The sequence below is a fragment of the Hippopotamus amphibius genome, chromosome 2 (assembly GCF_030028045.1).
Source record: "Hippopotamus amphibius kiboko isolate mHipAmp2 chromosome 2, mHipAmp2.hap2, whole genome shotgun sequence".
NCBI lineage: Eukaryota > Metazoa > Chordata > Mammalia > Artiodactyla > Hippopotamidae > Hippopotamus > Hippopotamus amphibius.
In genome coordinates, this window is record NC_080187.1 from 20,690,020 (window position 1) to 20,712,559 (window position 22,540).

The 22,540-nt window shown below is 52.5% G+C and overlaps 1 protein-coding gene across 1 annotated transcript in view; it reads right to left on the minus strand.

The window, feature by feature from the left end:
• COL27A1 (collagen type XXVII alpha 1 chain) overlaps nucleotides 1-22,540 on the minus strand; it is a 143,668-nt gene that overhangs the window by 103,501 nt on the left and 17,627 nt on the right. The window contains exons 4-7 of the mRNA XM_057724123.1: nucleotides 20,042-20,095; nucleotides 15,886-15,939; nucleotides 6,275-6,328; nucleotides 4,770-4,823 (exon numbers count right to left, since the gene is read on the minus strand). Coding sequence (XP_057580106.1) covers nucleotides 4,770-4,823; nucleotides 6,275-6,328; nucleotides 15,886-15,939; nucleotides 20,042-20,095 — 216 coding nt within the window. The remainder of the gene's footprint in view (nucleotides 1-4,769; nucleotides 4,824-6,274; nucleotides 6,329-15,885; nucleotides 15,940-20,041; nucleotides 20,096-22,540) is intronic.

Consider the following 22,540-nt stretch of genomic DNA (forward strand, 5'->3'; position numbering starts at 1 on the left):
AAATGTGATGTGTGGCTTGTACAAAAGCACAGTCCATCACAGTACAGCCAGGCATCTCACGTCAAACCCTGCTCAGTGGGTACCTGAGACGGGGGAGGGCAGGAAGGTACAGCTTCTGTACGGCTCACTCATTCATCTGGTTATTCTGAGACCCAGCAATGAGGCTGCAATAGCACTAAGAATACATTGGTAAACAAAGCAAACAGTCCCTACCTTCCAGAATGGGATACGGGCATTAAACACACATGAAGCGGAACAAAGAAGTACTGAGCGCGAGGAGAGTGCAGACCGCCAACTGGAGGAGGCGGCATTGCAAGCTGAGGCTTGAAGGAGGAGCCACGCTAGGAAGCAGAGGGGCAGAGGAGCTCAGAACTGTAGGGAGTACGGGCTTCAGGAGCCCACAGCAGCTTAGCTGCAGAGGAGCCCAGAGGAGGTTCTCAGCAGGGGTGTTGCATGGACCTGGGGGAGCTACATCCAGGTAGAACTGGCAGTTCTGCAGAAAGTGTCAATCACACTCCCCCCAAAACATTTCCAGATGGCCCCCTCTGACTTCCTATTTGAGTACAGATTCTCACAGACAGTGGCCGACTCGGATGACATAAGGAGGGCTCATGGGCAGGGTGAGGGTGGCAGGGGGGAGCCAAGGGGAAGTTTCAACTTGAGTACCAGCTTCATTCCATCAGTCATATCTACCTGGGGAAATGTGTTAAGAAAGCTTCTGAGGCTGAATTAGGGTTGACAAGAAAGAGCAATTAGTGATGTCTGCATAGGCAGGGGAGGAAGGGAGGTATGGGACGATGGAGCAGATGTCTGTGTCCAGTACTGTACTAAGCCCCACATGAGGAAATAAAGAAGACGTCCTCTTCTGTGTATTTGCTATAGTCTGACAAATGTGTCAAGGTCACTGGTGAGTTGCCTGCTAGCCAGAAAGTGCAGAGTCCCAAAGAGGTTGAGAAAATGGCCTGGTGTGAGAAGGAAGGTATGAATTCTGCCTAGAGGTGCTGGGGAGATGCTCTTGGAGAAGATGGTCTTTGCGAATGGAATCAAGGGACAGATACATGAAGATGAGTGGGGAGGAGAGGGCATGCCAGGGGAGGGCCCAGCATAAGCTAACGCAGGAAGGCAGGAAGGCCCAGGGCACAGAGGACTGGATGAAGTGAGGGTTTCTACACAGCAGAGTTTCTTGGCCTTGACACCACTGACACCTTGGGCTGGATGAGTCTTTGCTGTGGGTGGGGCGTCTGTCCCATGCATTGTAAGATCTTTAACAGCATCTCTGGCTTCTAGCCATTAAAAGAGTAGTGCCCCCTCCCAGAGGTGATGCCCAAAACATCTCCAGACATTTGCAACTGTCCCCTGGGGGGCAGTTGAGACGCACTGCTCTGTAGGAGAGAAGGCAGGAGGGTTACACGAGGGACAGCACGGGACTCTGCCCTCCCAAGGTACAAAATAGGGTTCTGGTAGCCTTCTGGGCTGGTGGAGAGTGGTTAACTGGTAACCAAGCAAGATGACTGATGGGACCAGATGGGCAAGACCTTCAGCAGCACTGCTTCTTCATCTTCATCATGATCTCTCACTCTTTCATCATTCATTCATTCATTCATTCATTCATTCAACAAACATGTATGCAGCCCCCACCACGTGCCAGCCCCATGCCTGGTGCTAAGGACATAGCATCTTATTTAACCCTCCCAACCACTGCATGAAGCAACTGAGGCCCCTTGCCCAGGGTCACGCAGCAGGAGAGGGACAGAGCTGAGATTCCATCCAGGTGTGTCTGACCTGGTCTGTACACCCTGCCCCCACCTTGGGAATCAGCTCAGCAAAGTCCCTCAGCAAGCATCGCAGGCAGATGCAGAGAAAGAAGCCTTCTCAGGCGAGGAGGCTCTTTTTTCACTTGATGGGCCTACTCTTATTCAAGAAGCTGTTTCAATCAGTGCTGTGGAAAGGGAAAGGGACAGAGGGGCAGAAGACCCGAGTTCAAATCCCAGCTCTGACATTCAGTGACCCTGGCAGCTCTTTCCATTAACCCAGCAGCTCTCACCCTTGGGTGCACATGAGAATCTAGTGCCTGAGTCCCACTCAGACCAACTGAACTGGAACCCCTGTGTGTGGGGGGAGGGGGGAGGGCAGGGACAAGCTCCCCAGCTGGTTCTCACACACAGTGGGGCTGGGAACGGGGGCTGTAGACTTCACTGTCCATGAGCCCCCAGTGATCTCACCGGCATTTAACACCAGTGTCAGCACAGGGTCAGGTACAGAGGTATATCTTTGTGAAATAACTGGAAGAGTGAATGAATGAATGAGACTCATTTGAGCCTCAGTTTTCCCAGCTGTAAAAAGGGCATAATGCTGCCTAACTCCTGGAGGTTACTGTGAGGAGACCATGTGATGAGGGACAGTATGTCTTCCTGTCACGCTAGTCAATGGGAACCTCCCAACTCAAAGTCCCTTTCTTCTGCCTGCTTTTCTCTATGGCCCTTTTCATCTTCTAACACATCTCATATTTTCTCTGTTTTTATTGCCTGTCTCTCCCCACAAGACTGCAGGCGCTGAGAAAACAGGGATTTCTGTCTATGTATTCTGCTCAGAGGCCTGCACAGTGCCTGACAAACACCAGCCATTCAATCCCTTCTGTTGAATAAGTGAATGAATTGGTATCACTCTGGAGGTGACACCAAAATTCAATGTGCTGATGAGCAAGGGGACACTGACCTCACCTCTCACCCACCGAGGTTCCTTCTCGCTCAAGGCTACCCACGTGAGATGATGCAGAAAAACCACCCAACAGGATCAGGGCAAAGTGGCTACTGTGGTCACCAAAGACGCTGGTGGGAGAAGAGACTGCCAACAAACAGTGACGGTTCCAGGCACTGTTGCCCACCCCATGGGTCCTCCTCCCTGATCCCCACCACTGGTCAGGGGTCCCTGCCTTGGGACCTCAGCTCCCCCATGCTCTGCCCACCTTCCTCTGTGAGCGAGTGCCACCGGCCTGCCACCGACCAAACTCCTCCATGTTCGCCTCGGGTGGGGCCAGAGGGACTTGGTGGAAATGGCTTTGCCAAATACTTTTCCTACCACATGGAGGTGTTTCTTTCATTTAGAAAAGATGTCTCTCCCTGCTCAGGTGAGCTGGTTCCCCTGGGTTGGGGAATCTGGGCCTCCCTGGACATCTGCTGAGAGCAGGAAGGCCTGGAACCCAAGGCAGGAGCCGGTCCAGTCTGTTTTTCCATCTCCCGCTTCCTCCGCTAGACTCCTACCCCTGTGCAGAGCGAGACCACCACTGGCTGCTTTATGAGCCAGGACTGGAAGAAGACTTTTCCACTCACACCTCATCCATCAGAAAATGCTGGAGCCCAGAGGGGAAGTGAGTGGGGAGAGGGAGTCCCTCTGTGTTCTCTGAGCCAGAAGAGACCACGTTTCTCCAGCTCACGCACCACCACAGGCTCCTGTTGGGGTCTGGCTTCCTGGGATCTGCAGTGTGGCCTGCTCGGGCCACGGACAGTGGAGGAGAAGCAGATGGGAGGGCGATGGCCACAGGGACCCTCAGAGCACAGACAGGATGGAGTCAGGAGATGCCACAGCTGCCCAGATGAGAACCAGATGACTGAGAAAGAGGGCAGCTGTGGCCACAGCTGGGAGCCAGGGTGGAAGCTTAAGACATGGCCCTAGGCCGATGTATCTACTGGAAAACCCATCAGCAATGGGGGATTTTCCTGCAAAAAGCAACTGATCCTGGACCTGCACTGTCGTCCCCCATTTCTTGAACACCTACTATGCACAGGCCCTGGGCTAGGCTCTGTAGGAGAGTGACAAACCAGATTTGCACATCCTGGTTGATGAGGCTGGTCCTGGGGCTGAAAATAACTCAGCTAAGATGGCCTGTGGGTCCCTGAACAGAGTAGAGGCCCCTAGCCTGAAGGCCAGGGTTCCAGGAGGGCTTCCTGGAGGAGGCACAACTAGAGTTGAGTCTGAAGGATGGGACACCCTGGCTGGGAAGCCGGAGAGGAATCCAGGGGCACTGTAAGCCAGAGACCCACCATCTAGGAAAATGGCAGACCTTCCCCCGGCCTAACTGAAGCAGTGATGGGGTGGGTGCGGAGAGGCAACAGCTCAGAATGTACAGAGAACTCACTGCCTCTACAGAGCATTTCCCTGCAGTATATCAGAGGGATGCTATTAGACCCAGAGTGGTTACTGACTCGCCCCAAACCACACAGCGAAGAAATGGCAGAGCTGGGAGTAGAGTGCAGATTCAATTGACTCCAGAGCCCACTTTCTCAACTTCCATGCTCTAAGCCTTGTTCCAGGTTTACAGCCTCAGGGGGGTCAGGGAGTGGGGGTCACCGTCATTCCAGGTAAGAGGAGGTGGAGGCTCAGCGTGGGGATGCGTGAGCCCCAGGCCACTCAGCCCGTGGGAGGTGGAGCTGGGCCAGTGGGGGCTCCTGGCTCTGAGAGTATTCCTTCCTTCCGCCATGACAAGCACCCCCAGGATGGCCTCCCTAGAGCAGCTGGGCCCCGAGAAGAAGGGTCACTTCTTGTTACATCGGATTCACCACGATGGGGGGACCTCTTCCAAGCCAAGGTGCCTCCTGCCCCTAGGCAAGCACAGACCCTTGGAAACCTCTCTCCTCGCCGGCCACCATCCCCCTGCTGAGGGAGCCGGGGAGAGGCAGGTGGGCAGGCGGCAGCACACAGCACTCCTCTAGGAAGACCCCACTTGCTAGGAAGCCCACCGGGCAAGGCAAAGCATCGGCACCAAGGTATACCTTTCGTCCAAGAGGTCCTGGATTCCCAGAGAGCCCAGGTAAGCCCATGTCGCCCTGAAAAACACAGACAAGGGGGTGAGGCGGGGGAACGGGAGCGGACACATTAAATTGGAAGTGTGGCCTCCCACAGCCAGTTGTTTGCAAACAGGATTCATGGAGGCCTAGAGGCCTCTGAACAGGGGGAGGGTAGCCGAGCGCGCAGGGTACCCAGCTCCCCCCCCCCCCCCACTTAACTCAGTCGCTCCATTTGATCTCTCTTATATGTTGGACTTTGGTAGAAGGTAGCATCTGGGCAACGTGTCCCGCTGCTAAAACCATGTTTGGAAACCACTGCCCTGGAAGGCATGCAACCCGCTCCAATCAGCAACCCCCCCTGCATTCCTGACACCCACCCTGCACGGCAGCCACCCCGCAGGGGGCATTTCTGCCAACACCATGAGACCCAGGAGCAGACAACACAGGGGCAAGAGAGAAGCCTGGCACCCTGGACATCGTCAGGCCCGGGTGCAGGGCCTGCTCTGCACCCGACCAGCAGCATGGCCTCCAGCAAGCCACCCGCCGCTGGAGCCTGTTTTCTCCTGGGCCACCTAGGCCCAGGGCCTGGCTTACAAGCTTCCGATGAGGATCCGACGGGAGTGCATGCGGATGTTTACACCCAGTAAGAGTTCGCTGAGTGAAAAAACTTCTCATGAGGACGTGAAGGAATGAGCCACCTGTGCCTCAGAGAAATCAACAGGAGCTTCCACCTTAAGGACCCAAGCACAGGAGGCTGGGCTGAGAGGCCTGTCAGGAGGGCTCTTGGGTTGTGTCCCGAAGGAAACCAGAAGGACTCGAGGAGTCCTTTCAAGGTGTGGATGTCTGGACAACCTTACTTGGAGTTTTGGGTTTCCCCACTCCGGCCCATCCTGCACTCCCTCCAGGCCCCTTGCTTAATTTACAGGGTGGACGCTTCAGGGATGGGTGAAGTCCTTTGGCCTAAGTGTCCTCTTTTCCATGGGAGAACCTTCTGGTCCCAGCCCTTCAGAGTTAGGGAGCCCTGAGCCTCCAGCCGGCTCCCTTCCCAAGTCCTAGAAATCCACAGACCTGGCTGCTCGAACGAACAACCTCAGAGGGGCCTTTGAATGCCTGCTGGAAGCTTCCTGGGCGTGTGCTACCAAGAAGCTTCTGGATGCCGAGGGTCACCTAACAGAAAACCTACAGGCCCTACAGAAAACCCACTCAGAGCACTAGGGGAAAGGACATTCACCAAAGGTATGTCCACAGGCAACATTTTTTGTCGGTTTTATTGGTTGCACACCAGAAGAAGGCAGCAGGGAATGACTTTGGGTTTGGTGTAGGGAGAGCTGAAAGGTTTTGAGGCAAAAACAGACCCCGTCCTTTTCTACTTCCTGCCTCCAGCCTTTGTCACGCAGTGGCCTCTGTCGCGAGGGTAGCCCCAGAGCACGGCGGTTTCCCTACTGTCCACTTCCCCGCTTCCCTGAGTGCTGGGGTCCCTGGAAACCTACCTTTGCCCCATCATGGGCTTTTCCTGGTGAGAGCCCGGGGTCCCCTTTCTGTCCCTGAAACAAAAACAATTCCACTTTGGCCACCAAGTCATCTAAAGAGGGTGTCTCCCCACCAACTCTGCTCAAATCCCTGTCCCCTGCTTAAATGCCCTCCCTACCCCATTCACACTCTTCTACAGGGTCCTCTCCAATCCCATCACTTCGCTGCTCCAGCACCTTCCACAGCTCCCCACCATGCCTACTGACAAAGTCCAAACTCCCTCTTGGGGGTCCCAAGTCTTCCGTCATCTGGTCCCAGCCATCCTGTCCAGACTTTGCTCTCCCTCCACCAGCCCAACCCAGAGATGGGGTCCCTCTGCCCCAACCCCAGACCACAGTTCTTCCTCCGCCAGGCCTTGCACATTCCTGCTGCCGGGTCCTTGCTCAGGCAGTCTCCCCCAAATGGAAGACCACTCCAATCATCATTAGCCAGACTATAACCATTCTCAAGATGCAGCTTGACTGTGTTCGCTGCAAACAATCTATAGATCCCTGAGCCCACTGTACAGGTGACGTGTTCCCCTGGGGCTCTCAGAGACCTTCTGAGAGACACGTCCCAGAGACAAGCTTGATCCTTCCTGATTTTCCTGTCCCCTGATACTCACCTCACCATCTCTAATTACCCAGGGCCAGTGCACTAGCCACTTAATCTATGGACAGCCCTTCACAGTTTGCAATATCCCTCACCTCACCAGCTTCCCAGAATAGCCTGATGAAGTGAGCAAGGGAATGATTACCCCATAACACATTCTGGGAAACTGAAGCCACGGGAAGGAAAGGGACTTCCCAGGACCCCAAGCTGAGGCACTGGCAGAGCTAAGACTAGGACCCTGAATTTGTGACTCCCAGCTCTGTGGTCCGGGACGTCCTGGGACCCGACAAGTTAGAATGGGCAGTGAATAGGAGAAAGCGACAAGCAGTGTGCCCCCGGTCAGACACAAGCACTCTTTGTGCCAAGCATATGGGAGCGTCCCCATCACAAGGATCCTGGCTCCTAAGAGCATGTGCTCAGGAAGGGCCATGCCTCTTACTGGCTGAAGAGGGGTCCTAGCTGTGGGCCCACTCATTTGACCTGACCTGATTAAGTTACTCAGGAGACAGTCCTTTGGAAAGTCAGTACCCTCTGCTGTCATCTTCCAGGAGCCCCTGATCCCTGTCCTTCACCCTCACTCCCAAGCTCCCTCCCCAATCTGGGTCCTGAGTCAGAAGTCCTGGGGTGAAGCTATGGACACACTGTAGGACCTCAGGCAAGTCACTTCATTTTTCTGAACTTATTTCCACACCTTTAAAATGAGGGCTGCACAGCACACACACGTGTACACACACACACACACATACAGGCACACATGCCCGCTGGCATCCAGGTTTCTTGGCAAGGAGCCAGTGAGATCATGGACGTGACATGCGGGAAGGGTGGTTTGGCTAACTTTAGTTCCCATTTGTTTCTTTTCTGCGTCAGGATCCAGACCTTCCAAGTCCTGACTCAGTCACTCTCCGTGAGAAATCACTGCATTCCAAACTAGACGCAGCCTTAAAGAGCGAGGGCGGCCTTTCCCTGACCGCCCACCACGCACCCAACACTGTGCGGGGCTCGCTCAACGCAACACGTCGCCAGTCCTCTTACACCCACCTGGTGCAGCGCAGGACCTAGACGGGGGTTCAGGGAGGCTGAGTCACAGCCCAGGGTGACACGCAGGTAAGAGGCACACTCTCACTAGGTCTGACTAGGTGCCCGGTCTATCTGACTCCAGAGCCCTCGGTGACAAATGGGAAGCCTAGATTCTTCTCCCACGCACCCTCCGGCTGCCCCAGGCTGCAGGCCAGCCCATCCTTGCTAGGACCCCAACCCACGTGGGTCCCCCCAGGTCACTCCTGCAGGACCCGCCTCTGGGATCTACCACCTCATGCTGTGGCTGCCCCTCGCTCATGCTCTCCCACCCTCGGCAGCTCACAAGCCCAGCTCCCATGCCTTTTATGTCCATGTGCAAGGCCAGGCCCAGGGCTACCCAGGATTCCAATGGCCAAAAAAGGACAGCAGCTTCTCCCCACCCTGCCGTTGCCCACCTCGGTCTACGGCCAATAGAGGAACTGAGTTTAAAATGCTCTCAGGGGTCGGCCTTCGTGCATCCTGTTCTGTTATTTTACAAAAAGGTAAACTGAGACCCAAAGGGATGCCAGACTGGCTCCCTTGCCCAGAGTCCGTATGCAGGCATTGCAGTTACTGTGAACTGCTCTCTGCATTCTCAGCACGCAGCACAGTGCTTGGGACGTAATCCCCGCCTGAGTACAACATCAACAAACACAGCTCTTTGTTGAACATCTACTATGAGTCACATCCTGCAATGCACACGGGGAATACCACGGTGGGGATCAAGACACAGCTCATGCCTCTGGGGACCTCTCAAGGGAGAAACCAGGGACTGGTAATGGTAATCTGCACTAGCATTTCCTGAGTGCTCTTCTAAGCCTTTAACACATAAATCTATAAGGTAGCAATGATCACTATTCCCATTTCACAGATGAGGAAACTAAGGCACAGAGAGGGTAACTGATTTGTCTAAGTCATACAATTGGTAAGTGGGATTTACACTCACGAAGTCTGCTTCCAGAGCCCAAGATCTTTACATTTCCATACAATGCAGATGAACAACTATGATCCAGGGATAAGTGGAGTACAGGAGGAAGTCGGGGAGAACTTAACCCAGACTAATGGTAAATTAGCCAGGCTAAGGCTGGAGGAAGACAAAGAGGGAGCCAGATGAAGTTTGGGCTCCAGGGATGCTCAAGGCACCCTTGGTCAAGAGAAGGTGTAACTTCTGGGATGGAGAAGACCATCCATCTTCTCAGCCAGACTCCTGCAAATTCTCCAGTAAGAGATATAAGGAATAATAAGCTCTAATTAATTGTTTACACCTTGGTGAGGATGAGAACCTGGGTGCCAGACCCAGTTCTCCAGCCAACGAGCCTGTGTGATCTTGGATAAGCCCCTTTCCCTCTCTGTGTACAGAACAGTGGACTCTGCCTGGACTAGTTAACAGAGCCTTGAGGAACTAGAAGGTGGTTGGGAAGGTATATCCTAAACCATAAATGCTACAAGTATAGTGGGGATAGAAACTATGAGCTCCTTTCCTGCAGGTGGGGTTGGGTAGGTGGAGAGAATAGAAGGCGTTGGGTAGATGAGGCCTTGAGAGGGGCTGAGACAAAGAAGGAACAAATCATGAAGGACTGGAAAATTCTGGGTCAGAAGTCCCCTGTGCAAGTCAGCTTTTGCAAGACACAAGATCCCGAGTATGTAGCACAGGGCCTGGCCCAGAGGAGGCATCATAAAAATATTGAGAAAGGAATGAATGGAGTCTCAAGAGACAACTCTAGGGCTGGGATTGGGTCAGATCTGGCCCCAGCCCAGAAAGGTCCTTTGAAGATTCACTAGGTCTTTCACCATCACTACTACCATTTCATGTGTTTATAAGTTCTGGCCACGGCAATAAGGCAAGAAAAACAAATAAGACTACTAACATTTGAGGAAAAAGAGACAAAAATATGTCCTTTTTTGCAAACAATATGAGTGCCTGTCTAGAAAATCCAGAACTAACTGAAATGCTATTAGAACTAATAAAACAATTCAGTAAAGGGCATGGTTATAAAATAAACACAAAAAGTACAAATATACAAAGTCAATAGTTCTTTTCAATAGCTGAAAGCCAGCTATAAACTATAATGGGGAAAATGCTCCATTCATAACAGCAACAAAAATATGAAATTTCTAAGAACAAACAGTAAGAAATGTGCAGGGTTTATGCAATAAAAACTATACAGATTTATTATGAGACGTTTTAAAAACTCAGCCAAATGGGAAGATGTGCCACAGTTTTAGATAGGAAAAGTTAATATTTTAAAGATGATAACTCTTCACAAATTAATAAACACATTTAATACAATTCCAAGAAAAAGCCCAAGAGAGTTTTTTTAAGGAAATTATTAAGATGGGCATAAAGTTCATCTGACAGATTAAATAGCCAGAACAATTTTTTTAAAGTGGAGGAGGGAGACACATAGTATAAAGATAATAACTGTCATAAAATAGTATTTTACTAGCATAAAAATATACAAACACAGCAATGAAACATATTTGAATGGCCTGAAATAGGCCCTGTTCTATCACATAATAGTCAGTGGAGGAAAAGTTATTTAATAAATGATCAACTACTGGGGGAAAAATAAAGTTACACCTCATACCCACTCTGATGAAGATTAATTCCAGATAGCTTAAATTTTTAAGAGTACAAATGATATTATAAAATGACTAGAAATATAAGTGAATACCCCTCTGGTCTTAGTATGGGAAAGAAATGTCTAAATATACAAGTAAAGAACCATACATTCTACATATGGTAGCGCTCTCTCTGAACTATCTGACAGATTGTAATTCCCTAAGAAGTGTTAGTTATTATTGTTAGTCCAAAAAAAAAAAGTAACACTCTCATTTGCGAAAATCGTCATGAGTACTCTTAAGAGGCAAACAGTAAACTTGAAAATACTTGTAAGGTAGGTGAAGACAATAAACCTTCATACATAAACACAAATAATTTTTACAAATCAATAACAAAAGATACCATCTCAACCCCCAAAATAAACAAATTCATAAGTGGTGAAATGCAAACGGAGTACAAATGTAAGAAACACATTCTTCTCATAGATGATGGATGCAGTGAAGTTAACTGAAAGCAATAATAAATTATCTTTTTCAAACACCCTTCTCTAAAGCTAGCAGTGGCATGCATTGGTTCAATCTTTCTAGAAGGCAATCGTTAATAAAATAACAGCTCAACACCACACAGCACTTACGGGCAAAGAATATTTTAAATTACTCATATATGTGTATGCACATATATGCGTGTGTGTACATACTGCTTAATATATACATATGGCTTAATCCACAGAACTAAAGAGCTATGGGGCTAACAGACTTGTGGCTAAAACTATGGGCTTTGGAGTCAGACAGCAGAGGGTTCAAATCTTGTCTCTGACACTTAGCAGAAACAGGCTAGTTACTTAGCTACTTTGGACCTTAGTTTTCTCATCTGTAAAATGGGGTTAATAACATCCACTCAGCAAAGTAGGTAAAGCTCTTAGCCAGTCCCTGGCCCACAGGCTGTTCAAAATGTAGTCAGTGCCTATCACTGGGCAGGGCCGCTGCAGGAGACCCTCTTTCTTCTTGAAACTTTTTAGACTTTTCCACATTTTCCTAAATGAGTATGGCCTACCTCAGTCACCAGAGGAAGGGGAAAGGGAGGCTGGGGCCTGAAGCCTGAGAATCCCATAAGGGTTGGCTCCACTCAGCTTCTAGCAGCTCTGCTAGCAGTCACTTGGGTCACTGAGCATGGCCCCTCTTGCCCACCTATCCTCCCCGGGTGCCCAAGGGCCCACGGTAATCCTGGGTAATTCACTGCTAACTGAGCAGGCCAGAGGAAGGGAGGGGCGGCCTGCTGCCAGGGAGAGTGGGGCCAGGTGCCTCATCGCCCAGCACAGGCACAGCTGGAGCCCCGCCCACCTGACCCACAGCTTCTCACCCCACCTGGGCCTCGCCTCCCATCTGACTTCACTTGGTCCAGCACCAGCAACAGTGTCGGGGCAGCTCCAGGCCTCCCCGCTGGCCATCCCTCAACTTGCTGCCCATCAAGCAAGCTTCTCAAGCTGCCTGAGTGGGCTTCACAAACCACATCTGATCATGTCATGTCTGCTGAAAACCTCATGCCTTCCTGCTGCTCTTTGGATAAAGCCCAGAAGTCTTAGCACATCCACCAGGCCTGCTGCCCTCCCCAGCCTCCTCCTGCCCCTTGGCCTGGTCACCTGCTGCCCTTCACACCTTGGTTCAACCTTCCCACCCTCCGGGAAGGCAGGCCTCACCTCCCAGACCAGATCGATCGCCATTTTGTGAGGGCTCTGAGCACCCAGTGCCTCTCACGTGGAGCCCTTTTCACGGGGTGATCAGCTTGTTTCCACAAGGGCAGGGACCGTCCCTATCTGTGCCCCATTGTAAGCCTGGCACCTTGCACGTGCTGACAGCTGAACACTTGCCACAGGCCAGCGCTGCTCTTAACTCAGTTACACCTCATGACAACCCAAGGGGGCAGTTACTCTTATCATCCCAGTTTCCAGATGAGGAAACTGAGGCATGGGAAGTTCAAATAATTTGCTCCCAGTCACAGAACTAGAAGGCGACAGAGCTGGGCCGTGAACTTCGACCACGTGTCTCCCGAGTCTGTGCCCTTAACTACTGTGTTTTCTGCAGCAATAACTATGGGTTGGTTGGACACATGACTCAACCCTGGGCCTCTAAGCTCAGCTAATGCCATCCACACAGGTTTCTGGCTTCTCTGTTTCACTCTCAAAGTTCTTGACCTTGGCCCCCTGCGAGAGCTGACAAACCCTCTTCTTGATGGATTGAACATGGGATGTATGGGTATGTGGTACATGGGGAAAGCCTTGGGCTCTGGAGGAGGCAGGTGGGATTGAGGCCTGGCTCTGGCCTGTACCAGCTGTGCAGCCCTGACACGTGTCTTCCTGCTGGCAAACCCGAGGACCCGGAATATAGCCCCGCCCCTGCTGGTCACTGCAAGTGACCCCAGTAAGTCACTGGCCCTTTGGGTCTTTGCTCCTCTGTGATCTCAAGAGGGATGAAGTTCCTCACCTTTGCTCTGTCTCCCCTTCTTGATTCCTCAGTCCACCAGTCTCTCCCATCCTTTGTCTGGCCATAAGCTCCCAAGGGCTCAGTGAATACAGCATAACGACCCATCTGGACAAAGGGCAGGCTCCCTGACACCAAGCAGACCCTGCCTGTCTGGCTGAGTTGTCCACCCACAGCACATAGTAGGTGCTCAATGAATGTTTGTTGATTGAAGGAAGGTGAATGGATGGGTGGCCCCAGAGGCAGCTCTAGAAGCCAACACCGTGCGGAAAAGGAGGAGCCAGCACAGGGCCTGGAGGGGGTCAGCCCTGCAATCCCACCAGCTCACTTCCCAGATCCAGAAAGGATCTGGTGAACAGCTAGGACCCTCTCCCCAGAATCACACCCATTCCTGCAGATCCATGACATTCCCTTCCAATCTCAGCTAAGTCAGGAATTCCATCCAGGAAGAGCCTCTTTAACCCTGTCCTGGCCAAGCCTCAGATGGAGAGCAGCCCAGGGCCAGAGCCCAGCAGACTGGGGCCTCCCGTCCAACTGACCTGTCCTGGACCCACCTCTGCTCACCCCTTAGACTCACAACCAAGTGTCCGGATAAAGTGCATGACTTTTCTCCTGGACATTTTATGCAAGTTCTAATGGGAGAAGACTCCCATTCTTAGTGTATTTTCTGGAACCTGCTCTCTTATTTGTTTACACAGAAGCAAGCTGGGAGCCTGTCCGTGAGGCCTGAGTCCACAGGTCCCAGCTCTGTGTGGCAGCAGGAGGACTCACCTGCTAGGTCTGAGCCTCCCTCGCCACACCCAGAGCTGCTCCTGGAAATGGAGGGAACAGCAGCCGGCGGATCCTCCTCCTGCCTCTGCACGTCTGCCGGCAGGATGGGTATGGGCTGCAGGCCAGCCTGGGGCTGGGGCCCTGCAGTGTGGGGCCAGCCTGGACCGGGGAGAAGCTGATGCAGCATCTGCTGCTACAGAAGCAGGGGGTCAGGTCTGGGAGTGGGAGGGAGCAGGAAGGACCAGACAGACCCAGAGCAGCCCAAGAAAGGCGTGTTCCTGAGCAAACCTGGCAATCAAAACAGCTGCTAATCCACAGCATCTTTTGATGATTGAAAGCCTCTGCAAAGCAGAAGTCTCCTCAGGAGCTCCCCTCTTTCTGCCTAATCCACGAGGGCAGGTCCCACTGCCATTTCCTAGACAGTGTCTTCATCTGCCTGAGCTGCAGTTTCCCCATCTATAAACGGGTGCAATATCTCTACCATCTCATTAGGTCATCATGGGGATCAAATGAGACAGGCTACATGAAGTGCATGCAGACTGCCTGGTACACATTAAGTGTCCCATATACAGTGCTTATTGTCACCAGTGTTGGCCTTGCTAACACCCAGAGCACCTCCAGGCAGCTGCTGGCCCCTAAGCACCTGAGGTCTGCATGCTCGCCTTCCAAGGAAGGACCCCAGCCCAGCCCTGGCCGAAGTCACATACCTCCAGGGGCAGAGGGGAGTTCTCCCGCCGCTCTGTGCCAGGGCTCTGCGCTGGCCCTCTGATGCCATATCATCACACATCCAGGACTACCTGTGTACATGTGTCCCAAACTTCCAGACAGGTGGGCAGAGGAGCCCTGCTCCAGGAGTCAGGATTGGTCTTTGGGGGATGCTCAGCTATCAATCACTGCATGAGCTGGGGCCAGTCGGTTAATGGCCTTCCTCCAGCCATTAGACCTTTGTAATGGGTTAGCAAAGAAGGACCTTGAGCCTGGGCCAACCAAAGCCCAGGGGTGCTCTTCACCTGCTTACCCCACAGCGGACAGCTGGGCGGACCCTCTGCCCTTTCCAGCCTGCCTCACACTCTTTCGGCACAGTCGCTGTGCTCCTGGCTTCTCTGAGCCTGTATCTTCCTTCCCCTCCTCCTATTTCTCCAGCGATCACTCAAGGCTTCTCCCTGTAACCTAAATAGTGCTGGCCCCATACTCCTCCTGGTGCTTCTCACTCCACACCCTGCCCTGGACAGCTCTGTTCTCTGCTGGCGCTCCAGGAATGCACCAAGGCACCCCGGGGCTGAAGCCTGTCCGCTCCCCCACCACCATCAGAGCACCAGTCACGCAGGTTTCTGGTCTCATCTAAAGTCCAGAGGTGGCATCTCTGTGCTGGCCACCCCTCAGGGCTCTATCTCCACTCGGAGCTCTCCTGAGTTTCAGAATGTCCACGAAACATCTCCACCGAGCCGGGCTACGGATTCCCAAATGCAACATTCCCTCTTCTGGTTCCTCGGTTTGGTCACCTAGGCTAACATCAGGGAGTCACCGTCTCTCCTCTGGTGCATCACCGAGTCCTCTCTACCTCACCTCCACATTGTCGAGGCGCCCCCTCCCTCCTCCCACACCCCTGCGCTGGCTTGTATCACCCCAGGTGGCTCTGCCTCTGCTCTGGTCCCCACCCCCAGTCCATCTTCCACACGGCATCCAGGGATCTTTCACAAACGTGATCTTTCCACGTCCCTCCCCAGCTCAAAACTTGACATACCTCACTAGGGTGTGTCTTATGATCCAGTAACACTTACATGCGAGCTGGACCTTCAAGGCCCTCCCTATTTAGCAGCAAATAACCTTTCTTCCCACTCCCTTTGAGGGCCTTAGGTTCCAGCTGCCCTTCTCCCTCCAACCCCTCCCCACCAGAAGCTAAAGTCCTAACTCCTCACTGCACCTCCAGCCCTGTACAGGGCCTGGCACCTGGGAGGCACTCGGGGGCGCTCGTGGCCTGGATGTGGATTCTCCGCAGTGACCCTGAGGCCCTCCCACCACGAGCCTCGAAGAAATGAAGCTCCCCCAATGCAGCCCTAACCCCAGCATCCACACCATGGCTCTACCTCCGGACCCCACAGCACATACTCACTTTAGCTCCAGGAGGGCCAGGGAGGCCTGGATTTCCATAAGGACCAGGTGGGCCCTGAAAGGGAAAAGAAAAAAGAGATGAGGGGAAAGTAGGGGTCATTCCACTTCCTAGAGCAGGGCCTAGCCCTTCCGCCCGCCCATCTGCCCGCTGGGTCTTCTCCACTGGCCAGGTCTCAGCAGTCTGGCCATGGCAGCTGTTTGCAGAGAGGGTCCCTTGATGCCTGGCCCTGCGTGAAGCGCTTTCCGTGCATGATCTCATTTTATCCTGTTAACCCACAGGGTAGGTGCTACCATGATTCTTATTTTCAAGATGAGGACGCTGTTGCTCACAGAGGTTTACAACTTTCTCAGGTCACCCAGCTGCTAAGGGGCAAAACTAGACCTCAGCCTCAGATGTGTGGCTTCAGAGCACAAGCCCTTAACCCCTGAATTTGACCACCTTTCCATACTCCATGAGCCCCTCCCACGCTTGCTTCCTCAGGCTCAGAGCACACTTAGCTATTTGCTGCCCTGCCCAAGCCCTGTGTTGCATTGGCCAAAAAGTTCGTTCAGGTTTTGAACCTGAACGAACTTTATGGCCAACCCAATACTTCCTCCCTGCATCGCCTTTGCCATGCTGTTCCATCACCTGGCATGCCTTTCCCATCCATCCCCTCCAGCTGAAACCCAACCCATCCTTCGAGGCCTGGTTTTAATGCCACCTCCTCCAGGAAGCCTTCTGGGACTCCTCCTGCTTAAGGGAAACTCTCTACCCTTCAGACTCCAACTGGACTTTGTATGAGTCTCTGGAGTTACGCGCTATCAAGGGAGCACTTGGCCTCCTCTGAACAAAGGCACGTCCCTCCTGTGGCCACAACACATAGTCAGAGTTCTCCTGTAGATTCCTACATGCTCTGAGCTTACAGGGTCCCCCAGGGACCATGAAACAGCTGGGAAGACCGAACCCAGAGAGTCATAGAGTCTTGGCCAAGGTCACACAGCAGAGTAGTGGCCAAGTGAGGGCTGGGACCCAGTTTGTTGGCTTCAAGTCCAAGGCTTATTCGTGGCACTGGATTTTCCCAGGCCATATTCGAATCTCCCTTATGACAGCTGGGGCCTTATGTCCACTTTCTCTGCAAAGGCGCTGGGCTAGCTAGCGTCCTGCAGCCCAGTAATATAAACAGAGTCCTAAGAGTCAAGCACTTTCTGAGGGTCTTCGTCCAATAGGAATGTGGAGACAGGCAACTCGAGGGGTGCCCCTACCACAACCGCCCCTAGACACACTGCCCTCATCCCTGGCCCCACTTGACTCATCTGGCTGTGTAGGATATGCTTCCTTCCTCTCTCTTCAAGGCCAACTGCCCAGCTGCAGCCTGTCACATTCTGCCTGAGGCACCTCCCTCTTCCTCCATGCCTGAGCTGGGACCCTCCCCTTCTCTGTCCACGTGGAGGAGGAACAGAGTTCAGAAGCTCACTCAACCTGGGGAATTTATAATGGTGCCACGGGTGACCTCCAAAATAATCAAGCCTCCAGCCCCTTCCCAGTACTTCACCAAGCACTGTCTCCTGGCACCTGGATGCAAGCTGGTCCCAGTGCCGAGCCTTCCCTCTCTCCAGCCTCAATCTCCCCATCAGTTCCATGAATGGGGGTGGGGGGGGGTGCTCATGGTGTCTAAGGAACATGAAAGACCTCAGAGCTTCACCCCAGCCTGGGCTTCTGGGATCTAGCCTCAGAGCTCAGCCTGAACTGGGAAAAGGTTGGACGGGGGTGTTTGAGGAGGGGCCTCTCACATCCAGCACCCCAAAACCAGGCGTGACCGCCTCTCCCCACTCCTGCCCTCAGCTGCCCTAAAGATGGAGGGCTAGAGTGTTCAGCTACCCCATCTGCGGCTTGTGAAGATGGGGGCTTCCTGCTTTCCTGCCCCCACCTCCCCAACCCTCTCTGGCCAGTGCCTTGCAGAGAAACGAATCACATAGTTGACTGGGCGCCAAGCAGACCGATTCTACAAATGTTGCAGCCCAGAAAGCCGAGTGGAGGGAGGGCCTAGGGATTCCCTAGCATCCCTCGTTAGGCCGGAGGAGTATGTGGAGGTGGACAGGGGCCAGCCACAGAGCTTTGGGTGACCTCAGGTAAGGCCCTGCCCCTGCCTGAGCCCCAGAGCCACCGTCGGTACAGAGGAACTGGGACTGTTTAATCCCAGCATTCTATTATCTTTGGAATTTTATGATCTATGGAATTTCCAGTCTAGGAACATGGTGATGGGTTGCGGGGAGCGGGGAGTACTCAGAGAGCCTGAGAGGGATGTCAGGAGAGTCCTTCCCTCGCTTGTGGAATTTCAGAGCTGGAAAGAACCTCAGATGGAAATGCCTTACTATGATCCAAATGTTTTATAGATGAGGAAACTGAGGCCCAGAATAGGGAAGGGACTTGCCTAAGGTCACACAGCTTCTTGGAGGAGATGTTCTTGACTCCCAGACTAGAACCTGATAGGAACCCATTTGCCCAGCACCTTCTGCACACAGAGTACTCTGCTGGGCACCCAGTAAAAAAGAAAAGTCAATGAGACCTGTCCCTGGCCTAGAGGGGCTCAGTTGAATAGATGGAAAAATTAGCACAATAGGTAGTTTAAAATCATGGGCTCTGGAGTCAGACTGTCTGGGTTCAGTCCTGTCTCTGGCATTTACTCTGTGTTTGACCTTATCCAAAGTAAATGAACCTTTCTGAGCCTCAGTTTCCTCACCTGTAAAATGGGGATAACATTGGAACTTACTTATTAGTGAGGCTGGGAAGATGGGATGAGATCCTGAATATGCCACTCAGGTGACAGAGTTCAGTGGTCAATCTGAGTTTTTACAAAAGGATCTGTGCCATCCAGAGGCAGTTAACTGCCTTAGGAGCTCCAAGAAGGAAGTGATCATCAGAAAAGGAGGTGGCATTTGATCTGAGCCATGGATGGAGGAGGAGTTTGCAAGGAAGACATGCCAGGTCAAGAAGACAGCCCAAGCAGAGGTGCAGAGGCTGGGGGCTCAGGAGGAGTTTGGAGGCCCGGGCAGACTGCTAGGTCCAGGGGCCTCACCCTGGTCCCAGGCTACAAGGTCCCTTGGCCAGCGGTGTCCATGATCCCTCTGTGGTCCCCAGCTATGGGCAAGTGCTCCACGGAGACTCCGAAGCCAGGAGGAAATGCCACTTCAGACAGCAGATTCCAGAGCCCTGGGCCCAGGGAGCACAGGGCCAGGTCTGGAGGGAACTAGGGCTCGAGTAATTGCATAACCAGAACCATCCGCTGGGCTCAGAGCTAAAAATATGCCCCAGGCAGCTATCTCTGCCAGGGCCTCGCCAGGCACCCAGCGTGGGAAAGGCTGATTCAGCCTGGGCACAGATGCCAGGCGCCGTGGGTCTGAGCCCTCTTGGGAAAAGGACAGATTTCTCTCCAGAAGGACCCCCAAGAGTCCCAGTATCGTATGGTTAAGAGCCTGGGTTCTCGTCCTGGCTCTTCCATTTCCTAGTAATTTGGTTTTCTCATCCTTAAAATGAGAGTCATCTTAATGGTCCATGGGAGTCCTGGAAGGAAAGCGGATCAAATAAGGCAGCACGAAGTGACATGCCAGGCATAACAGACCGGAGCTGTTTTTCACTCCGAGGTTTGGGCTAGCTGCTATCGGCCACCTCCAAGCCCTGCCAAGCCATCCTCCAGACTTTGGTCGAGCATCTCAGCACGGGGAGCTCACCCCCTTCCTGGCACAGCCCGTCTGGTTGCCTATATCAGCATCGTTACCCCAGGTTAGCCCAGCAGAGATGCGAAGATGGATGCAAGGGTCATGCTCTCCCAAGTTAGCTTTTTTCCTGGACAAACACCAAAGCCCATCAGCTGCGGGGATGTGCAGAAATCCCTTCTCCATGCCAGGCTGCCAAGGGTGAATCCTGCAATAGACAGCTGAGACCCTCCAAGAGGTTCTCACTGTCCCATGCCACATCTGGCCACACAGTGCCCCGTAAGAGGCCTATGTCCACTCCAGTGGACAAAGTAGAAAGCGGCTGCCAGGCAGCACGAGGGCATAGCAAAGCTGGGACTTCAGGAGCAATGGGTACGAGGGCATAGCAAAGCTGGGACTTCAGGAGCAATGGGTACAGGACATAGAGCCAACCAGAACTCAAAGGAGAGCATGTGATCACTTACCCGAGGACCCCGTGCACCAGGAGGTCCAGGGAGCCCAGGCAGCCCAGGGGGACCCTGAATAAAAAGCAAGAAGACAGCATCAGTGCCAAGTGGCAGAAGAGAATGGAATCAGATAGTCATTCAACAAACTTATCCAAAGCTCTGGGCATGGAAATCCCATGGCTGGGAAGAGGCATCCCTTGAGGTCCCTGCCTGAGGAACTCACACTGGAGCTTTCAGACCTTTGCAGCTACTGTTTCTTGGTCTTTGAAGCTCTCATCTTTTATTACTCAGCTAACCTAGTTAGGGTGTCACCTCCTCCAGGAAGCCTTCCCTGATCCCTCCCCCAAGTTAGGCCAAGTCCCCTCTTTCCCTCTGCTTTAAAGGCCACTGTATTATATTTGGGGACTCATCTACTTAGAAGCCTGCCGCTCCCACTAGACCATGGTCTCCTCAAAGGAACTAGTGGGATATGAGTCATCTCTCTCTTCCCAAGGCTCAGCTAAATGTTTGATAAAATAAAACAACAAGTGACCTCAGAGTTTAGTCAAGGTCTCTGCAGAGCCTGAGCAGAGAAGGGACTTGTCTAAGGTCACACCAGCATCTCTGCCCTACAGAGAGGCAGTGTAGCATGAAGGGTGTAAGCAAAGGCTTTTGCATCAGACAGGCCTGGGTTCAAATCTCAGTGCTGCCACCTACCAGATGGGTTTGGGCAAGTTCCTTAATCAGCATGTGCCTATAAAATGGGGCAATCATACCCTCCTCATAGGATTCTCACGGGGATGAAATGAGATGGTAAACATATAACACAATACCTAGTATGTAACTCTCACTCAAATGTTCCACCTATTCCAGTGGTCACAGCTGGGTCCAGCCTTCATCACCACTCCCTGAGAACCTGCAACAGCCCCATCACTTATCTCCCCGCCTCCACCCTTCCCCCCTCCAGTCTTCCTCCACACAGCCTGGTTCACCTTCCCAGGGCATTTCCCTGCTCAACAACATTCAATGGCTCCCCATTTCTCACATAAGTTGGGCCTAACCCTGCGGCATGGCATTCAGGGAGCACCTGTCTGGCCTCACCTCTCTTCCCTTCCCATAGGAACAGAGGCAGCCGAGCAGACTTACTAAACCGCAGGCTGAACTTGTTCAAATCCTGGTCTTGCCACTTCATAGCTGGAGACTTGGCACAAGGCCTTCAGCCTGAGTCTCCAAGGTTCTCCTTTACCATGGCTACTGTCCTGTCTACCCCAAAGGAGTAAATGAGGATTAACTAAGTGCCTGATGTAAAGAACTGAACACAGAGCCTTCAAAGGAAGCCAAGCTTTCGAGGATGTGTGAGGGCTGGGGAATTCATTTGTTTCAAATAACCATCAAGGAGATTCCAGGTTTCCTGCCCAGAGTTAAAATCGGTGTTGAAAACCCAGTACGATTTGGCTTGTCATTAATCCAGATCTCACGCTGGGCAGCCTCAGTTCATAGTTCTGGTCTGTGAACACCATGTGCTTGCTTGTCCATGAACAAAAATCAGAAGAGAGATCCAGACAGGCAGATATGGGTACCAAGGCCCCAGGGTCACTGGAAAGAGCCCTGGCTGGAGGGAGGGGGCTGCTGCATGACCTCAGGCAAGTCCTGGCCATCTCTAAGCCTCCAGGTAACTCTGGCCAAACTGACAGCAAGCAGCATTCCTTCCATCCAGAGACCAGGGGCTGGATGGACAGTTCCTAGTCTTATGTCTACCCTGCAGGTTTGAGATTCAGAGCCAGCGTCTTCTCTGCTACTCCCTGGGGAGCAGCAGAATACAGTATTAGACAAGGCCTGAGTCCACACTGGGCACCCCCACGTACTAGCTGTGTGGCTTTGGGCAAGCTCCCTCCAGTCTTCAAAGCTTCATTCCTTCACTGTAAAAGGAGGCTGTACCAGCACCTAGCTGACAGATAATCTACAAAAAGTGCTAATCCTGGTGCCTGGCACACAGTTAATGCCCAGAAAGTTAGTGCTGCTTCTGTAAAGCAAGCCACTGGAACTTTCCCAACTCAAAATTTTAAGCCACCTTCTTCAGCATCTGTTTTTGGGGGAAGCAAAAAGATTTCCCTTCCTAAAAGGCCCTCCCCAGCCCTATGCTTCCAGGTGACCCAGAATCAAAGGCAAATGCAGAGAGCTAGGGCCGAGCACTACCACAGGTATCTTTATCATAAGCAAGCCCTTTTCACAGATGAGAAACTATAGAGAGGCTCAGAGAGGCAAAGTGATTTGCTCAAGGCCACACAGCTAATAGGTAGAGCCTGAGTTCAACCGAGGACCATTTGACTTGTTCTCCTATCTGGGGCAGTTTCCACACAGACAATCTTGGCCAGGTGCGTTGTGACTAGGTGTGCAACCTTGGGTAAGTCCTCTTCCCTCTGTGGGCATCTGTAAAACAACCCAGAACCTTCCCAACACGGGCATTTCCTGAATTTCTGGGTGGCGATTTCCTCTTCTAAGTTATTTGGCGAAAGAGAAAAGGTGAGATCATGCCCA